The sequence below is a fragment of the Primulina tabacum genome, chromosome 8 (assembly GCF_025594145.1).
Source record: "Primulina tabacum isolate GXHZ01 chromosome 8, ASM2559414v2, whole genome shotgun sequence".
Classification (NCBI taxonomy): Eukaryota; Viridiplantae; Streptophyta; class Magnoliopsida; order Lamiales; family Gesneriaceae; genus Primulina; species Primulina tabacum.
In genome coordinates this window covers 1,476,710-1,497,804 of record NC_134557.1, presented here as the reverse complement: position 1 = coordinate 1,497,804, position 21,095 = coordinate 1,476,710, and the positions used below count along the sequence as shown (strand labels likewise).

At 34.2% G+C, this 21,095-nt stretch overlaps 4 protein-coding genes across 4 annotated transcripts; 1 reads left to right on the top strand and 3 right to left on the bottom strand.

The window, feature by feature from the left end:
• Window positions 1-267: 267 nt before the first annotated feature.
• Window positions 268-6,718, bottom strand: LOC142552758 (gamma aminobutyrate transaminase 1, mitochondrial-like). Its single transcript, XM_075662559.1, has 18 exons — window positions 6,511-6,718; window positions 5,275-5,402; window positions 4,975-5,059; window positions 4,811-4,883; window positions 4,148-4,245; window positions 3,985-4,083; window positions 3,564-3,625; window positions 3,406-3,444; window positions 3,225-3,313; window positions 3,074-3,150; window positions 2,888-2,962; window positions 2,153-2,284; window positions 1,978-2,065; window positions 1,807-1,885; window positions 1,159-1,249; window positions 982-1,060; window positions 777-892; window positions 268-471 (listed from the first exon to the last, which is right to left on the bottom strand). The coding sequence occupies exons 1-18, from the start codon at window positions 6,550-6,552 to the stop codon at window positions 400-402; spliced, it is 1,524 nt and encodes a 507-aa protein (XP_075518674.1). The 5' UTR covers window positions 6,553-6,718; the 3' UTR covers window positions 268-399.
• Window positions 6,719-8,171: 1,453 nt separating this feature from the next.
• Window positions 8,172-10,065, bottom strand: LOC142554384 (cytochrome P450 97B2, chloroplastic-like). Its single transcript, XM_075665054.1, has 7 exons — window positions 9,999-10,065; window positions 9,703-9,789; window positions 9,533-9,621; window positions 9,346-9,437; window positions 8,970-9,031; window positions 8,588-8,737; window positions 8,172-8,518 (listed from the first exon to the last, which is right to left on the bottom strand). Exons 1-7 carry the CDS (start codon window positions 10,026-10,028, stop codon window positions 8,291-8,293), a joined length of 738 nt encoding a protein of 245 aa, XP_075521169.1. The 5' UTR covers window positions 10,029-10,065; the 3' UTR covers window positions 8,172-8,290.
• Window positions 10,066-10,251: 186 nt separating this feature from the next.
• LOC142552755 (cytochrome P450 97B2, chloroplastic) lies at window positions 10,252-16,221 on the bottom strand. The gene is made up of 14 exons (XM_075662557.1): window positions 15,905-16,221; window positions 15,152-15,341; window positions 14,740-14,847; window positions 14,331-14,415; window positions 13,581-13,819; window positions 12,798-12,971; window positions 12,250-12,297; window positions 12,075-12,134; window positions 11,779-11,865; window positions 11,609-11,697; window positions 11,422-11,513; window positions 11,046-11,107; window positions 10,663-10,812; window positions 10,252-10,593 (listed from the first exon to the last, which is right to left on the bottom strand). Exons 1-14 carry the CDS (start codon window positions 16,039-16,041, stop codon window positions 10,366-10,368), a joined length of 1,749 nt encoding a protein of 582 aa, XP_075518672.1. The 5' UTR covers window positions 16,042-16,221; the 3' UTR covers window positions 10,252-10,365.
• Window positions 16,222-17,369: 1,148 nt separating this feature from the next.
• LOC142552757 (choline-phosphate cytidylyltransferase 2-like) lies at window positions 17,370-21,089 on the top strand. Its single transcript, XM_075662558.1, has 8 exons — window positions 17,370-17,660; window positions 18,113-18,226; window positions 18,562-18,657; window positions 19,506-19,548; window positions 19,676-19,831; window positions 19,946-20,026; window positions 20,326-20,436; window positions 20,622-21,089. Exons 1-8 carry the CDS (start codon window positions 17,521-17,523, stop codon window positions 20,838-20,840), a joined length of 960 nt encoding a protein of 319 aa, XP_075518673.1. The 5' UTR covers window positions 17,370-17,520; the 3' UTR covers window positions 20,841-21,089.
• Window positions 21,090-21,095: the final 6 nt, after the last annotated feature.

Here is a 21,095-nt window from a genome sequence, read left to right as displayed (position 1 = left end):
ATTACTAGTTTGAATTATAATTTATATTCATTAATAATAACTAGATTTTGAATTATATGTTGAAAATTCGAAAAAATATTTTATATACAAGAATGGAGGTTAGAATCGTATGAACATTTTTATAAGAGGTCTATAGATATAATTTTAAAAATAATAAGGTGTCGAGCACCTCTTTATTGTTCACGTATGGTTATTAATTCTTTTGAGATTTCGCAAAGTGATGTGTGCTATTTACACCCTCTGAACCAATAATTTCTCGAAAGAGGATGAAAGAAATTAGTGCAAACTTTACTATGCATTTTAGTAATTTATTTTCACATTATTATTATTATTGAAACGTAACTGATAAATAAACACATGTGATGTCTATTACATAGAGACATAACAATTTAAGTTGTTTTACTTCTTAGATTTGAACACTGCCACCCTTTCTTCTGTCTTCTTCAGAGCTATTCCATAAATCCGTATCAGCTGAAAATGGGAAAAAAGGAAAAACGAATCAGCTTTTTATTCGAGTTCTACCCCGTTTCTCGAATCGAACATTTTGATCATATGAACATGTACATGAAAAATGAACATCATCGAAAATGAGCTCCATTTATAAAAGAAGGGTTAATTCCACTCGAAGATGTTGTTTCCGGAAAACATGACTTGAAGTTTTTTTAAAAATAAGTGGTATCCTACAAGGGTACAACTGACCCTCTTCCTTATCGCTTTCATCTCGGTCCTTCCCAAAATGAATGGTGTATTATCATTCAAAATGTACAGAAACTCACCTCATCAACTTCTTGAGGAGTCACTATAAATGGAGGAGACATCATTATGCTGTCGCCCGAAACACGTACTAACATGCCATTTTCCTGACATTGTGCTCCAAAATATGCAGCAACACCTTCAAATTTAATGAAAGAAATTAAAATCGCGTCACGTATCAAGCAATGTTCTAAAAAGGTTTTTCACGTAGATGTAGCAAGGCTATACCCCATTCAGGAGGAAATGCATCATTTGGTGATTTGTTATCCGTGAATTCTGTTCCAAGAATCAAACCAGTTCCACGTATCTTCAAGAAAGAGTGTTGATCAAAAGACACAATAAGAAACCATCCATAATATTCATGTAAAACCTTGTAGAAATGAATCTGATAAAATGTTTGTGTACCTCCCCGATGATGGGGCTGGCCGAAAACGCTTTCAAACCTTCTTGAAATTTGGGTGCTATACTGTTCACTTGGTCGAGGATGTTTCTCTCTCTGTAAACAAGGAACCTTTTAGATTTTGACACAGAATAAGCAAAAGCCAGTCGCAAATGCTCCCCAACAGTAATCGAATATGTAGTAAATAAGTCATGTGCCCAGAGTAGAATGGTGAAGTACTAGAAATATAGCGAAGAGAACATGTAAGACAACGTATAATACATGATTTGAACTTGAAAACCTATATCCACGACACAATGGCAAGAAATCTACAATTCTATCTTCTCTTTTACTTTAAAATACAATTCCGTATATACATGTGAAAATATCTTGGAAGGAATAAGGTAATAATATTTAAAATAACAAAACCACAATAGATGCATAGTAATCTCCATAACAACAAAATCGAACCTAATATATGTTTCGATTTCAAACAAATCAATTTGAATCAGCTAAATGCGAACTCATCCTTTTTGAGATTCTTCTTTGTGCAAGTTCACTTCATACTTTGATTGTAGCGAAGAACTATATCGATCTTTTTAACACGGCAATGTTAAATGTTATCGAGAATAAACAGTTAAGTCAATGGAAATAATCAAGTAATGACAACATACTTATAGATCTTAAGCGCCTCCAATGCAACAGCACAAGATACAGGGTGTCCAGAATAAGTGAATCCATGGGAGAAAACCCCTTGAAGAAAAGAATTTTTTTAGCGACTCAGTACATTGGATTTATGACCAAAACCGCATCAGATTAAATTAGATTTAAATGTCACCACAAACCAAGCTTGTTGCTCTGAGTATGTATGACATCGTAAATTTCAGGGCTCATAAGAATGGCTCCGATAGGTACGTATGCAGAAGAAAGAGCCTGTATATTATCAAGAGCATAAGGAAATTAAGAATATGGAATAAAAAAATTAGCTACTACAAAATTTAACTAGAGGTGAACTTGTACCTTTGCCAAGGTGACAAGATCAGGTTTAATTCCATACTTGTCACTGCCGAACATTGTCCCGAGCCTTCCGAAGGCACATATTACTTCGTCGGCAATGAAAAGAATATCATACTTTTTAACTACAGCCTGAATCTGCACACACGTGAAAAATATTTAAACCAATGTCCACTCTTCACCGAAAAAAGAAGAGAGAGATAGAGACCCATCTCAGATATGTTTGGCAAAATTTTTACATCATTTCATTCTCGACTCCAATTGAAGAAAATGGGTGCCCAGATTCCTACTGGACACATTTTGGACTACGCTCTCAAAATACAAATACATAAAGATGTTAGCAACCACATTTCCCCATAACCTTGAGTTGATACGAGGTGCCAAAAATAATTTTATACTTTATCATGCTACCTCGGTTTTTAGCCAGATCAAGGTGAATGAATTATTATCTAAGCAGACACAGTAAGTCGGTCAGGTGTTAAGCATTAAAAACCTAAAATAAGTTTCTAAGACCAACCTAATCAAATGTAAAAGGGCCAGTGACTCACAAAACAAAGTTGAAAAGGACTGATAGAACAGGCAATGCACGTCATACTTTCTGTGAGAGATTGCGGAGCCATATATACCAAAATACCAAACTTTGCATACTTTAATTGAGGCCGCTCTATCGTTTATGGATTTTGTGGAGCTAATCATATTAAATTATTGGTGTGACATAGACAATGGGAAAATGAAAATAACCTTCTCAAAATAGGTAGCGGGTGGAAGTATCACGCCACCTGCTCCCATTACTGGTTCCGCAATAAAAGCAGCAATCTGAGATATCAGAGTTTGCTAGTTGAGAAACACAGCCTTCCATTAAACCGGAGAAAGAAATGCGTTAAAAAAGAAATTAATGGCATGAATTTATTATGAAATTCCAGTTACCGTCTCTGGACCCTCTTTGATTATAAGATTCTCCAAGTTATTGGCCAACCTAGTAGAGAACTCCTCCTCCGTTTCGCCTGCAAAATTTTATTTTAGTATGATGTGATCATGTAAAAAGGTAGAAAGTAAGGACAAAAAAGTCTGCCACCACCTGGTAGATGGTAGCGCCAAAAATGTGGGCAGTCTGTATGTAACACATATGGGAAAGGAAGATCGAACTTCTGGTGGAGGGCAGGCAGACTATTAAAAAGACAATGAAATTTTTTACAAATAATTTTTGCCGCATACAAGTAAATTTTGAGTCTCAGATAGTTGAATGCTAACTAGCATACCCCGAAAGACTGGCTGATACAAGTGTTGACCCATGGTATCTGCCACAAAAAAAGGAAAATACACTGAAACACAGGCAACAATGGTATATACTAAAAGCATATCGGTACCAAAAAGTTACGGTATAAACTAAGTGCGTAACAGAACCAAAAAATATTACGATTTTGCTCGAGCAATAAATTTCTTTTTGTTTGGCCTTCCAAGTGCATTATTGTAGTACCACTACAAGCTTGACCTATATGGAAAAAGGTTCAGAATTGTGATTGATTTTACAAAAGAAAACTTAAGTATCTAGTAAAAAGAAATTTCATCAAATACTTGAATTCAAAGCAGCCCTTCAAGAAAATGAACAATTTAAATTGTTTTGTCTATCTCGACGGATCCCCAGTTCCGGGCTTCTGTCAAATGATTTATTTCGCAACATGGAGCAGTGAAATTTAAGTTTTCAAAACAAAACTACAAGTCCAAAATTATATACAAGTACAAATTTATGTTATTTTAATCACAACTTCGTCTCCAACAGATTTTAAAAAAAATGCAGATATGATATCTAATAAAAGTTTCTGGATATGATTGAAAACTTGAACCTGTGAATCATTGGCCTCTGACCCACTATTTGTGAAGAAGACTTTCGACATTTTACTTGCAGTGAATAACTTTAAAAGTTCTTTGGCAAGATCCTGTATTATAGAAATAAATCGTAAAATTTCCAAATTGAAGATTCCAAATCTTAAATCATCATACCAATGAGGGTTTTGTCGTGCGGTTCCAGAAAGAGTGGTAAAACGGTAATGTGTTTAGTTGTCTGGTAGCAGCAGCAACAAGACGAGGCTCACTTCCACCTGAAAGAATGCTAAAGCATATAAGCTATTATAGTGGTGACAGTCATAATCATGTAGCAACCAGATGCTATTGCATGTTATTCATAATGAATTTAAATTAGGTCCATTATTCAATCCACCAAAAGTAAGAGCATGTGACCTGAAAACAACAAATAACTGAATGAGACCCACAATTGAAAATGACATAATCCCAGAAAAACTATATAAATATCTACTCAGAGGACCTCTTTTATTTTGTACGTATGTTAGTGGGTGGCATCAACGTGGATGCAAAATATTAATGTTTCCATGATATCTGCTAGAAAACAAGGGTTAGTCTTGTCATAAGTTACCACATCCAAGCCAACAAATAATGGCTTAAATGACAAAAGTGTATAGAAGAATAGAAAGAGAAGGAAAAGTTCCAATTTATTCTAATTAAACAAGTTTACCTTACCGTATAAAGATGGATTCTTTCCCATCTATGTAAAAGGCAGTGCAGGTGGCAAATATATGTATTTGACTATCAAATGGAAACTAGATAAATAACACAGGTGCTAAAGATCCATTTTAAAAGAGCAAATACCTAGAGCTGTACACCATAATCCAGCAAGAGAATCAAGATACTTTTTCCCATTAACGTCGTAGACATAAGAGCCCTATAACAAATAAAAATCTAAAGCATATAACTGGAAAACGAACAATCTTTTAGACTTGAGAAACTTGAACCCAATCAAACAACTTCTATACCTCCGATTTCTCAATTACTAATGGGTTCAGATCTGTAGTCTGCCATCCAGCAGTAAAAGGAGCCAGCATATCGTGCCCCTTGAAGCTAAGAATGGCAACTGTCACTCATGAGTTCACAAAGTATATGAGTTAAAGATTGTTGAGACTTATTGGGAGATATCAGACATGTCTTCCTTGTGTAATGAATCACCGATTTAGTGAAATAGCACACTAAATGCTTTGGGGTTGCACTTTTTATGTGGAATCTAGAAGGAAAACATACATGCGAAAATTAAAAATAGCAAAAGAGAAGATGCATACTCGTTATCATCGGTCGATGAAACATCATTTTGTGCAGATGTCTCTGTACTGTAGTATTTTACGACATGAGTTTTAATAGGATGCTTTTGCAGACTTCTAATGGTTATATCCTTTAGAGGGAAAACACCCTGGCGAATTGAAAGGTGAAATGCAATGCACATTAAAAACATAAAAGTAGCAGAACACGGATAAATATTAATTTCGAGGAAAATTTGAAAAGTCGGTACATTTGGGTGACCTTTCTGCAAATGCGAACAGCACAACTGTTTTGTGAAATGATGAAACGGGCTAGCCGTAGTTAAAATTTTCAAGAAAACATCGAACACAATCAAGAATAAATTCAAAAGGGGTATATAATACAGATTGAATTATCTTATTGATAAATGATAATTCATATGTAATGGTCGTAAAAACAAGGAAGTTGACCTTCAAATCCACGTAATATATGACTACCAAAAAGAAAATTATCTTATCAACGCTTTACATATAGTATAATCTGTCACATCAAAGATTAGAGCCCTACAAATGGGCCTATCTCGAAGTGGTAGTAGATTTTCAAGAAAACAATTCGAAACAAAAAATGGTCGTCAAATTCTTTGTTTATTATAAAGATTTGACCTCAAACTACCGACAATTCAATCTCAACAACAGAGTTAAATGACATGTTCACATTAAAAAACATAGAAGGGGTTTCAGATTTAGGAACAAACATCTGACAAGCGAACAATGAAACCCGTCGTTTATATCCTTAATGGAAAAAATTAGGTGTAGATAATTTCATATAAATGTATCCTTCAGAGACTGGAAAGTGTTTCTGAGATCTGATTGGAGCTCTTTAGCGTTCCCACTTCCCACAGCATTTCGCCTAAGCAGCTGTTTGGCAATTGAGCAACATGGAATCTAAAACCATCTACTTTAACAAGTATTTCCAAGTTGTAAGTCCAAAACCAGCAATAGTCTATTATACACACCAGAATATCCAAAGTTCTCAATATTCAATCATATAAATTGAGCATCCCGACGGTAAACATGTCCGAAATCAACCAATACAACAACATGTAGATACATAAACCGGAAAAGAAGATAAACGAAAAATGAAAAAAAAAATTTAAGACTCAAAATCTCCAGCAAGCGATAGATTCACGCAAAACAAAGTTGAATACAAAATGAACCCACAAGATGCATCTCCACGCACGCAGTTGATGGATAAATAATGAACAGAAGAGGCGAATCAACCTGGCTACCGTTTCTGAGGGTGGGTAGAAGAAGACGATGCATCGTTAACTTTCTTCAGCGCAAGTAGAAGAAGAGAATTTCAAGTAAGCTTTGTGCCCGAAAGAGAGATTTGAAGTCTCGAGATTTCCTTTTTCTCTGGAAGTGCTGTTGTGATACAGACGATTCCTGGTCCCACAGCATCAACAATCCAATTTCTTTATAGGCTAATTGGGAGTTCAAATGTTGTAATGATTGTAAAAGAGTGTTGTAAATTTGGTTTAATATTATTTACCTCTTTCGCGACTTTAGTTTTTCATATATCGGATTTCAAGATATTTTTTCATGAAACAGATCAATTTTATTTATATTTATAATAAAAAATAATATTTTGACATAAAAATTATTAATTTTTATAAATAATCTACGTAAAATATACGTCTCAAACGAAATTAACTAATGAGATATTCTCATAAATAAATTTTATGATTTCAAAATTAGTCATGTATTTCTCAATTTTTATAAATTAGACATTTTTTTTATCATGATTACTTTATATATATCTATCTCATATTATATTATATGGAAAAATTATCAAAATTGTAAATTAAAAACTATTAATGACTGGAAAAAATTCAATAACACATATCAAAATCATAAATAAACAAATATATATTATGACGAAAAATATAATTTTTCCTACATATTACAACAACAAATCTCGTATTATAGTAAATTTTCCAATATAATATCAATACCAAAATCATAAATAAACAAATATATATTATGACGAAAAATATAAATTTTCTTACATATTATAACAACAAATCTCGTATTATAGTAAATTTCCCAATATAATACCAATTCACAATTAAATATACGATTTCATCCTATTATATATACTCTTTTCGAGCAATTAATCCTGTAATATATTGCACGAAAAGACACATATACCCATCAGTGCTTTAGTTAACGAATAAAAGAGTAAAAAATTAGGTTAGAAGATCAACTTGAAATGTCAAGTCCAGTTCTAAGGAACACGTACAAGAGGTGGGCCCGATTATATTTTGGATCCATAACCATTTTTGGTCAAGAATATTTAGTTATTTTTTTCCAAATTTAATTTATATATTAATAAGTCTCTTGTGAGACGATCTCACGAATTTTTATCTGTGAGACGGGTCAATCCTACCGATATTCACAATAAAAAGTAATTCTCTTAGCATAAAAAGTAATAACTTTTCATGGATGACCCAAATAAGAGATTCGTCTCACAAAATACGACCCATGAAACCGTGTCACACAAATTTTTATCTTTATATATTAAGTAAAATTTGTGGATGGTAAGAAATTAAATTTACGTGCGTAATAATATCGCTGAAATATTCATAGGAGAACTTATTTCGATGGTCTGTCATTTCAGTTAAAAATAGTTGAGTTTAATAATTGATTACTGCGGGAATTTAAAAACAAATAAATGTTCCATCTATTAAATATATGATCAAATTATTTATATTTTTTTACTATTCTAATTTGTATAAAATTCATTAGTCGTATGCCTAAAAGTATAAATTTCTAATACATATATGAAGTTTCATATTATTGAAATATAAAAACATGTTATATTTCAAAAAAAGAAAAGCATGAATTGATTTTTTTTTAAATAAAAACAAATTGGAATGAAACATATTTTTCATCAACATGAATACATGATAGACTATGCTCGACCCATCTGTCTTCTGAAATTTTAAAATTTTGTTTACATGATATATTTTCAATGCTAAGGCTGTAAATTCTACAAGAACTAGCAATGAACATTAGACCTCTTCTTTAGACGACACCACAATCCAGTTTTGGTGTGAATGGTTGCTCCTGTAACTAGCTCTACATCGTCTGGAGATCCTTTTAACTCTACATCAAACTTCTGAAGTAACATTGCCAAAGCTACAGTCGACTCCATGAGAGCAAACTGGTCGCCAACACATTTTCTTGGCCCTCCACCGAAAGGCAAGAAAGCGAAATCCGATATGATCTGATGAAAATCATGGTCAAGAACATGATAAACGTTGAACTTGAGTGAGTCAAGTGTTGGAATGAGTACCTCATTTGGATACAGTGCTCCTGGGCTACGAGAAGGATCAAAACCAGACCAACCTTCGATGCCCTGGCTGGCCTTTTGAACTCGAAATCTTTCAGGCTCGAATTCATTGGGATTGTCCCAAAAATATGGAGATCTATGGAGGTTATATACCTGGTTCAAAGAGTTCCCACGGAAACAGATTATGAAGATGATGAATCTGAGCTCGACTTAATGGCCAGTATCCCTCATTTAAAATCTTATTCTATCAGTCAAGAACATGAATGACCTTTGATTAAAAAAAATTTAAAAGCACGAACAGTGGGGCCCCTGCTTGAGTTTGTCTACTGGTTATGCTAAGAGATGATATTAAGTTTGAAAAGTTTATTACAGAAAATAGACTTACAGAAATGAATATATCAGTGCCGGCTGGTATCCCATAACCATCTTTATTTCCCATATAACCACCTGCGTAATGAATCACCCAAGTTAAAATCCCATTTTCCATTCTGCAGAATGGGGGGCCTGAGCTATAAGCTTATAACCAATAATAACCGCACTTCTCAAAATTTTCAAACTGGATAGTAATGTGAGCTTCATTTCAACCAATACAGGAGCTCGAACACGTTATATTATGTTAGATAAGGTGAATGTTTAGTTTATAGGAGTATCGATGGATGAGAACTTCAACATTGATGTTGAGTTTCATTTCATTTTGTGGTATAGAAACCATGTCAGTTGTCACTCATCCTTTACAAAGTTATAGGCAACAAAATAAATACTCGGTAATTGATCTGACTCGAGAGAACGTCTAATCAGCAATGGAGGTTGTGGATACAAACGTAAAGCCTCTACAACAATAAGTCGCAAGTACCTGAACGAATAAGCTGTTTGCATTAGTATAAAAATGATAATGAGAAAGAATGGGGGTGACTTCAAATTGTAGTTCAAAATTTTTCTTTAACCTACTCCAATTTTTTAATCGATTCAAATGTTGTTCTCCCTTCTCCAAGCACAGAATCAATCTCCTCTTGTGCTTTCCTCAATTTGGAGGGATGCTGCATTATACACGATAAATTTGCAATCATCATTCACAATATTCATGAAACTTTGTGATTGTCGGATTGAATCAATCGTACTTGGGCAAGAAGGAAAACTGCCCAGGTAAGGACAGCAGCAGTTGTTTCATGTCCAGCTATAAGCATTGTCATTAGGTCGTCTCTCAGCTATTCGGCGGAGAAGAAGAAAAAAGAAACATCATCATTTTTTTGAGTAAAATCTCAAGTTAAAGTGCGGCATATTGTAAGATGGGAAGCGGATAAGTCTGATCAGAGAATTCTCAATGAACTGTATGCCATCCAGCATACAAAAACCCACCAAACTTTCATGTGAAACAGCGATGAAAGACAGAGATCATACGTGTCTGATTCTTTACCTGGCGATCATCGGCATCTACACCTCTCATGTCAACCAAAAAACGCAAGAGACTAGCATCCTGCAAACTTTTTGTATTTTTTTACTATTCTAATTTGTATAAAATTCATTAGTCGTATGCCTAAAAGTATAAATTTCTAATACATATATGAAGTTTCATATTATTGAAATATAAAAACATGTTATATTTCAAAAAAAGAAAAGCATGAATTGATTTTTTTTTTAAAATAAAAACAAATTGGAATGAAACATATTTTTCATCAACATGAATACATGATAGACTATGCTCGACCCATCTGTCTTCTGAAATTTTAAAATTTTGTTTACATGATATATTTTCAATGCTAAGGCTGTAAATTCTACAAGAACTAGCAATGAACATTAGACCTCTTCTTTAGACGACACCACAATCCAGTTTTGGTGTGAATGGTTGCTCCTGTAACTAGCTCTACATCGTCTGGAGATCCTTTTAACTCTACATCAAACTTCTGAAGTAACATTGCCAAAGCTACAGTCGACTCCATGAGAGCAAACTGGTCGCCAACACATTTTCTTGGCCCTCCACCGAAAGGCAAGAAAGCGAAATCCGATATGATCTGATGAAAATCATGGTCAAGAACATGATAAACGTTGAACTTGAGTGAGTCAAGTGTTGGAATGAGTACCTCATTTGGATACAGTGCTCCTGGGCTACGAGAAGGATCAAAACCAGACCAACCTTCGATGCCCTGGCTGGCCTTTTGAACTCGAAATCTTTCAGGCTCGAATTCATTGGGATTGTCCCAAAAATATGGAGATCTATGGAGGTTATATACCTGGTTCAAAGAGTTCCCACGGAAACAGATTATGAAGATGATGAATCTGAGCTCGACTTAATGGCCAGTATCCCTCATTTAAAATCTTATTCTATCAGTCAAGAACATGAATGACCTTTGATTAAAAAAAAATTTAAAAGCACGAACAGTGGGGCCCCTGCTTGAGTTTGTCTACTGGTTATGCTAAGAGATGATATTAAGTTTGAAAAGTTTATTACAGAAAATAGACTTACAGAAATGAATATATCAGTGCCGGCTGGTATCCCATAACCATCTTTATTTCCCATATAACCACCTGCGTAATGAATCACCCAAGTTAAAATCCCATTTTCCATTCTGCAGAATGGGGGGCCTGAGCTATAAGCTTATAACCAATAATAACCGCACTTCTCAAAATTTTCAAACTGGATAGTAATGTGAGCTTCATTTCAACCAATACAGGAGCTCGAACACGTTATATTATGTTAGATAAGGTGAATGTTTAGTTTATAGGAGTATCGATGGATGAGAACTTCAACATTGATGTTGAGTTTCATTTCATTTTGTGGTATAGAAACCATGTCAGTTGTCACTCATCCTTTACAAAGTTATAGGCAACAAAATAAATACTCGGTAATTGATCTGACTCGAGAGAACGTCTAATCAGCAATGGAGGTTGTGGATACAAACGTAAAGCCTCTACAACAATAAGTCGCAAGTACCTGAACGAATAAGCTGTTTGCATTAGTATAAAAATGATAATGAGAAAGAATGGGGGTGACTTCAAATTGTAGTTCAAAATTTTTCTTTAACCTACTCCAATTTTTTAATCGATTCAAATGTTGTTCTCCCTTCTCCAAGCACAGAATCAATCTCCTCTTGTGCTTTCCTCAATTTGGAGGGATGCTGCATTATACACGATAAATTTGCAATCATCATTCACAATATTCATGAAACTTTGTGATTGTCGGATTGAATCAATCGTACTTGGGCAAGAAGGAAAACTGCCCAGGTAAGGACAGCAGCAGTTGTTTCATGTCCAGCTATAAGCATTGTCATTAGGTCGTCTCTCAGCTATTCGGCGGAGAAGAAGAAAAAAGAAACATCATCATTTTTTTGAGTAAAATCTCAAGTTAAAGTGCGGCATATTGTAAGATGGGAAGCGGATAAGTCTGATCAGAGAATTCTCAATGAACTGTATGCCATCCAGCATACAAAAACCCACCAAACTTTCATGTGAAACAGCGATGAAAGACAGAGATCATACGTGTCTGATTCTTTACCTGGCGATCATCGGCATCTACACCTCTCATGTCAACCAAAAAACGCAAGAGACTAGCATCCTGCAAACTTTTTCAGTTACGGTGTCACAAATTCACTTTTCTAGGTCTTCTAAGATATAAATAGGCATACCAGTTTTTCAAAGTACAAAACGGATGAAATAACATTATTGGATACCTTGAGATTTAAGTAGTCTCTTTGTTGCAATTTCTCAACATCAGCTTCCTACAACAAAATGAAAAGAAAATAAGCACTCTTTGAGAAAATATAAATTCAAACAGAAAATGTACGGCTATGAATTTACGATACAACAGCTACTTGACACGAGTATTTTTCAAGTATCATTGTGGCATGTCACTCGTAAAATAACTTCTCATTTTTACTAGGCTCGTCTAGAAGTCCAGTCATTTCACAAACAATGCTTACCTTTGACGTTTTATATCCTGTTTAATAACCACGAATATAATACAGATACATTGCATCATTCGACATGCCAGAAATAAACAGGTAGTCCTTATTTTGCCAATACTTTTGTGATCATTATGCAACTCTTAAGTTTCAAGTATAACATATAATATAAAACTTGAATATAGCCGACGTACGCTGCCACCACATTTAAAAAATTAGAAATATGGCTCTTGGGACAGATCAATCAAAAACAACTTTCATTATGATAGCATGATCTACATATACTACCATGGCAATTCAGCTGTACATTGTCTCACCTCTCTGGTCTCTTTTGCATTTTTTATCAAATCATCGAGACAGTCATTGATATATTTGAGGTCATTCTGAAACTTTCGTTGCCGAGGAACCAACAATTTGGCCAACGGAATTTTCCAGTAAGGAAAGTAAAATGTAGACCGATGCTCAGCTTCAAAAAGTGTACCATATACAGCCTGCAAGTAAATGTAGAACAACAAATATTACTAATTGGCAATTAATCAGCAAGGGATGAAAGGAAGGCAGATCCAAGCGTATAATGCATGTAATTCAGAAAAAGTAAAAGACTGTGCAGAAGAGAATTACAGTACTTGATAAAAGATAATTGATGCAAAGAGAGGAAAACTTCAATTTTATGGACATTGGTCTCATACAGCCTGCCCAGAAAGATCAACCACCCAATGACAACAATACTTGAATCACAATGTGATTGCTACTTTACAGAAAATATTGCAAAACAATATATAGATAACAAATCACTCATAAATGAAGCCATGGTGTTTTTGTGCATGCGGAGCAGCACATGGCATAAGTTTTATATAATCATGAGATGCTCATGCCATATATCAATCAAATTAGAAAACGATTTGAAATTCTTAATATTATGATAACATTTTTATATGATTTTATAGAACAAATATTTTCAGTGAAACACAGAGGTGATTATTGCCCTCTAAATGAAAGCAATTATAAGAATTTGGCCCTCTGCACACTTTGTCGAGGATGCAGACCTTCAAGGAGGAATCACATGAACAATTAAAGTTAAAGGGAACCTCCACTCCTACCTTAATTACAGGGGATTCCTTAGTAACAGATCCAAAGTCGTAATTAAAAACACCGAGCCCGATAATATCGAGTGCCAAACTAGAAAATTCGGATTCAAGGTCCAGTTCAATTGTCTTCTCTCCTCTTGAAGCATCCGCTTTTAAGAGCTGCTCGAATTTAGCCGTCATCCTCTCAGAGCAGTCACCAAACACTTTGACCATGGCTTCCAGGTATAGTACATGGAATCCAGGAGCAATAACTGCAACACCATTAACATTCCATCTATGTAATTAGTATATGTAGAAAATTATTCCAAGAACCTGACCATCTTCACCGTCCCTACCAGAAAATTAGCCAAATTATTCAGTTCTGTTGAACTTTCCAGTTAATTCTTTGTCAAAAACGAGGGTCAAGTAACTGAAAAGTCAACTCAAAACTGAAATAGAAAATCCTTATGCACGAGAATGAATCATTATAGTTTTTCAGAATACAAGTCAAACAGCAAAATTCATATATAAGGTTCCACAAAGATCAGAAGTTTGTTATGAACTGTCTGATAAGAACATTTGAAATTACAATTAAAATAAAACCAAGCTACTGCACAAGTAAATATTTGATCAAGTTGAAGGAGAAATGTTAACATTTAACAATTGATTAGAGAAAATAGCATTATAAACATGAAAATTACAAAATGCGGGATTTGTGTTACCACATAAGAGACAGAATGCATAAAATCAATGTATTTTTTTATTTAACTGTTAACAGTTCACCTCTTCTTCTCTGTTTCCAAGTGTCAAGATCAGCAGGTATGAGTCCTTTTCCCATTATTGGTTCCAATATATCAGCAAGAACACCCTACATAATGTTATGATAATTGCCTATTACCATATGCTTCAATAAGAGCACTATGCATTATATATTGTTACACTCTGGAATATTTATCAGAAGATATATGTTTGATAGCCTCTTACTGACTAAAAACATAAAACTTTGAAGCGTTCGTGGCTAAAAAATTAAAAATAGAACATTATAAACTGTAGAAGATGAAATTACCTAAATGAAGAAAAGAAAAAAAACAGGCAAAATTTCCATTGACTCCATTTCTATGACAAATATGGCAAAAAAAAAAAAGAGATTCACTACAAAATAAGAGAAGCATATTGTGAAAACGAATGATACCTTATCATAGGAAAATGCATTTTCACGGAGAATGTGTCTTGCGACAATGGGATCTGAGACAACAACAAAAGCCTTTGGTCCAAAGGCAAGCTTGTACACTGAACCATGCTGTGTCCGACGGAAAATAAACAGTAATCAAGGGAATCACTGATGAAATAAAAAAATTGAAAGAAAGAGAGAGAGGAAGGAGATAAAAGAAGTATCACTCTATGGAACTATATATATTGCCATACCCAAGGTGTTAGAAGTATAATCACTACCAAAGAGGCAAACATGTACTCCTAATTAACTAATTCCCCGAAGAAAATAGATATTTGGGTATTTGAGAGTCTTAATGACTATAGTACCATAAGAAAAACCGGAAAACAAGTAAATGAATAATGAAAAATATATAAATTCACAAAAGAAGCACCTCCAAGAACCAATCATACAGGGAGAAGAAAAGTGGTTTCCCAAATAGATCAGACACTGCGCCTTCAGCTACAGGCATCGATGTAATCTTTCCTCCACTCAAAAAATTAGTAAGGAGGTTGCTTGCATTGTCTAATAAGTTCATTTTTTTGGTCGTTTTGGGCTCATCGGTACTTGTTGAAGTTTGGCACCTACGATTAACACAAGTGAAGTATCAGTGAATTCATCAAATCGAATGGTAACGAATTTGGCTTGAAGTATCCTGTAATTTCAAATTATGACTTAAATTCGTTCAACTATATTTAATTTGAGCTCTGGTAAAAAAAATCATCTCAAATCCTCGAATATTAGGGGAAAAAATGAAATATATGCCTCCAAATCCACCTTAAATCCAAGCATAACTCAACATTGGGACTCTGTGTTCATACAATGTGGCATTGGTGAAAAAGAGAGAGAAATGATTTGAGACGGAAAACATGAGCTTCGAAATTGAATGAGAAAAGGGGTTATGATGAAATCAGCTGAAGACATCATTTTTTATCAGGGTATATCCAATCCAAACTTGAAATTAAACTACGAATACTCATTTTTGCAGATTTTCAAGTAATACAAATTCCAAAATGTCTAAAATTACAAAGCCAAAAAAAAAAAAAAACAAAGAAACATAATTATGCCCACGATATAGCTGGAGAAGTAAAAATCAGAAGGCTTGCACCATATTTGTAACAGAACAAAATTAGGCTTTGGGGAGTACCTGATTGAAGACCCTTTTGGCTTAAACTTGGAAAGCAGAGTGGCTGATGAAAAAGTAACTCCGGAGGAAGAGAATTCATTGAAACGATTCACCACAAGGCAAGAAGAATGGGCACAGATACTCGGCGCAGAAATCATACTTCGAAATCTCCCGTTATTCCTATTTCTTCTTGAAATTGAGGCCAACGGGTAGAAGATGTGGTATCACCGGGAAGAAGGTTGGGTGACAGAATTTTATTAAAAGGATAATCTACGCACTGAACTTTGGTGTCTTTTTCTGGTACACGTCACTCCAGCCTGAAATTTTGGTGGGGGTGTGAGATCATTCCAACGTGGATTCCAACTGATATGACCTGCTATGAAGTGTTTATATATATATATATATATACACACACACACACACATATACATATATAATAACAAGAACTCAATTCATTAACACAAATCTACCAACAATACATCAGAAATCGAGAAGGAAGAAGACTCAGCCCACTCCTTCTATCAGAAGTAGAATTAGTTACACTGATTAAGATTAATATATTTGATTCGCTCATGGAGTAACAAAAACAAAACTACAGTTAACTAAGTCAGATGATAAGATCAATATTTTTGTGATAGCATCAGTGATCGAATTAGTCTATTTAAAAAAAAACTATTAAAAACCAGAAAATTGTTATATTATATAAAATAATAACATAATATGATAAATAATAGAATTTAAATTCTAAAAATTTTAAATGTACATATAAATAATAATAAATATTTATCAATATTTAAAATCTATACAACATAAATATAATCAAATATAACAATATCAATATTTTTGAAAAAAAAAATCAAAATAGTTTCAATATTATTGAAATAATATTTTTAACAAAGTTCAAAATCCAAATATAGCGTATGTATAACCCAAAAATAAAATGTTAAAGTTAAATATAAGAAATAATTTTTTTAAAGAAACAAGAAATAATAATAATTTTTTTAAAAATTAGTTGAACTAGTCGGATTGATTTTGATTAGTTTTGACGGCTAAAACAATTTATAGGCTTGGTCTCCTGCTCGATTTTAAAAACACTTGATAAAAGTTTACAATCCATCAATAACCAAATCATAAGTAGAAGTGCCTGAATTTGATATTTGAAGAACGTCATCAGTAATTTTAACATTAGATTTCGCATAAACGCGTAATATTAATCCAATAAGTACTTATCGTATTCCTAAAACTTGTGCTAGGATTGGAAAATAGTAACCCGAAATAGGACTGTGTAGAAACTAATAAAGTTTAAAGAGGATAGCAACGAACACAGCCAGAACCCACATCCTCTGTGAGGAAAAATTGTATGCATAAACTTTATTTGTATATTTACGGTTCCATATGTTCTTGAAAAGTTAAATAAGATATTGAATTATTATGTCAAAATATTTCAGTATTTATTTTTGACAAGGTGGGACACCAAACGACTTTTACTCGTCAAATTTTGGCACACAAATCGATTGGGGCCGACACCTGTTGGGAAACAGTAAGTCGATCGTGTCGGAGATATTTCTGTGTTCATTCAAGGAAAACATACATTGGAAAAAGAACCAAGTGAGAGAGAGAAGGGCAACGACTGAGCGATGGGGGAGAGCGGCGTTGGTATCAGCAATTCCGTGGAACCTCCATCCTCGTCCGACCGCTACGTTCGTGTGTACGCCGATGGGATCTACGATCTTTTCCATTTCGGCCACGCTCGAGCTCTCGAACAGGCCAAACTTGCGTATGTCTTTACTGGTTTAATATATTTTTGTGGGTCAGATTTATATATTTGTTTCTTGCTATTTTGTGTTTTTAAAATGACCTATCATCGAAATTTTGTTTATTGTTTGTTAGGCGTTTGGTTTTATATCAATGAAGTATTATATCTTTTCTTGAATGATGGATCTGATCTATTCTGCTACCTGTTTTTGGGAAATCATACGTTTATTTATTTACTTTTTAATTAAGGGTTGATTTCCCTGTTCATAGTCCGCATGGACCTGCTTCTGTCTCCCTCCATTTGCACCTACGTGGAGTACCTTTTCCATCCGTTTTAAAACATTATATGTACTTTGAATTTATCTTTTCTTTGTGTTTATGATTTATTCGCGCATCAAGTTCCGTAATTTAGTCACATCGAGCCTTGTTTTCATCTATGGCGAAATGAATTTTGATGGTCATGTATATGTGCAGCTTCTCAAATACGTACTTGATGGTTGGATGTTGCAATGATGAGACTACTCATAAGTACAAGGGAAAGACTGTTATGACCGAATCTGAGCGCTATGAATCGCTTCGCCATTGCAAGTATGTTTGCCTCTTCATGAAATGGCTTAATGCATTCTTAGCTGATTCTTGATGATCTTTTGGTCCGGTCACGACATTATTTTTCATTAATTCAGTTTAGCAACTATTGGTTGTTGATGATTTTTAAGCATTATCAATGTGAGAACAAGTCGGGGTGAATCAATTTTCATCTCTCGCCTAGAATAGTTTTTTTTTTTTGTACCTGAGAGAGTTGATGGAAATGATCAATTGTTTTAGTTTCATATCTATATGGATTGTTAAAATAGTTTCATTGTCTTACCTGATGAATATTTTGAGGACCAGATAGTGTTACACCTGGCTTCTTTGTTTGGCAGGTGGGTTGATGAGGTTATCCCTGATGCCCCATGGGTAATAAACCAGGAGTTTCTTGACAAGCACCAAATCGACTATGTGGCACATGATGCTCTTCCGTAAGTCAGAGGGTTCTATATTTCTTTTCATAGTGGCTGTATCCTTTTTTCCATTTCTTTATTATGTTAAGCGACAACGAACTAAATAAGGGTTCAGGAGAATCATATAACAATATGCAATCAGAGACTTTGGCTTTCATGCTTTAAACCATAAAAACATAACTTTTCTTTGAGGTCATACTTTAACGGGTTTTATTCGCCTTTTTAAGTATATTAACCTTTTCAATTGTGGTTTGATATTTATTCAATCAAACAAAATTTCAGATTTACCCTAAAACTACATGTTGATGAAAAAGTTCTTCAGGATCTCTTAGTCTTTGGTTCTTGAAAATTTCATGACAAATTTTTTTAGAAAAATACCGGGATGGTGTTATACTATGGTTTTTAATAGCTGATTTTGATTGGTAATGGCTGATATTTTATTATGATCACGTTATGATTCGTAAAGAAAAGTGAGTAAAAATAACAATCACTTAATTTGTTTGTTATATGAAAATATTTTTACAGTAAAGTAGTGAAAAGAACTTCTGAGAAGGATGAAGGAGAACCCCTTTTTGGGGGTGGAGATCTACTTCTGAAGATTAAACATAAAAAACTATGTAAATGATAATCACGCTAGCCAATTATTCTGTGTATGGTTTTATCGGAGTTCGCAAAATGCACAAGGAGGTCTTAAGTATGCACTGCAACTGCTAGTGGGAAGTAAAACCTTATTTACTTTTTATGTTTTCCCTTTTGATTTGATTTGATTTGTTCTTTTTACGTAGTGGTTGGATTTGTCATATATGCTAATTATCAACGAAGCGCATGTTTAAACTCTTCTAATTCTTATCACGGATTTTATACAGTTATGCAGATACCAGTGGAGCTGGAAAGGATGTGTATGAATTTGTAAGCCTGTCATTGTATTTTATAATTTTCAGCTGTAGTTTATTTATTGTCTGTGAATGTTGGTTTTGTCCTCTCTTTTCGTTATGTTGACATTTGAATACCATATATTATGCTACTTTTGATACAGGTCAAAGCTGTGGGAAGATTTAAAGAGACTAAAAGGACAGAAGGAATTTCAACGTCAGACATTATAATGAGAATAGTCAAAGACTATAATCAATATGTGTTGCGTAATTTGGATCGTGGATACACAAGAAAGGAGCTCAATGTTAGCTATGTTAGGGTATGGTGTTCCTGATATTCTTATTTTACTCTTGTAATGAATGGATTATGATATTTCCAATGATCTGTATTTTCTAGAACTCTTGCACCACTAAGATTTGTCTAAAACACGCAGGAAAAGGGATTAAGGGTGAACATGAGACTGAAGAAGTTGCAAGAAAAAGTCAAAGAACACCAAGAAAAAGTGGGCGAGAAGGTAAAGTTTATTGCATTTGCATAAATTTACTTCTTCTGACCTGGATGCCCATGTATTGGCTCAAGCGAAGCCTAAGAATTTAGGCTTTTGGCATTTACCAGAAGTGAGTCAGCTATTTGTTAATTTTTTTTTTTTGAAGAATTACTTTTTCCCGAGGATGTAGCTGATGACGCTACATACGTAGCTGATTTTCATGTCCTATCTACCATAGTATATGCAACCACCACCTCTTCGATCCTGAAATCCTGTTAATTGGCACCCTAAATTCTAAATCCATATGCTTAAATCCCTGTTTGCAGATACAAACTGTTGCAAAGACAGCTGGCATACATCGCAATATTTGGGTCGAAAATGCAGATCGTTGGGTTGCTGGATTTCTCGAAATGTTTGAGGAAGGCTGCCATAAAATGGTGAATACAAGTAGCCATATATAGACTCACACTCACACTCACACTCACACTCACACATACACATACATTCTAGGTCCAAGCCATATATAGACTCACACTCACACTCACACTCACACTCACACATACACATACATTCTAGGTCCAACTGAAATGCACTTTCAACATTGGTCCAAACTTGTGTTCAGGGAACGGCCATTAGGGACCGGATTCAAGAATTAAGCCAACAGGGACAGGGATTGTTACTAAACGGGCAAAGAAGTAGCGATGACGATGAAGATGTTGAGGATGAGTTCTATTACGACGAGGACAAGGATGAGTATTATTACTATGACGAGGACGAGGATGAATATTATTATTATGAAGATGATGATGTAGAATACTACGACAGTGATGAGAAGAAATGATCTGCCAGTCACTGAACCAGATACTGAACCAGCACTCGCCTTGCTAAGTTAAATCACTATCATTAGGCTTTTGCTCTGTTTGGTGCTTTGCTCTTATCTTTTCTTTGCAGTTTTTTTGTGGTCGGTTTGTTTGTTTTTTTTATTATTATTATTATTTATAGTTTCGTACTAGCTAGCCATCTGAACAATGATGAAAGTATATTTTTTGCTTCGTTATTGTTTTAAAAAAAAATTTGCTTTGGAAACACAGTAATG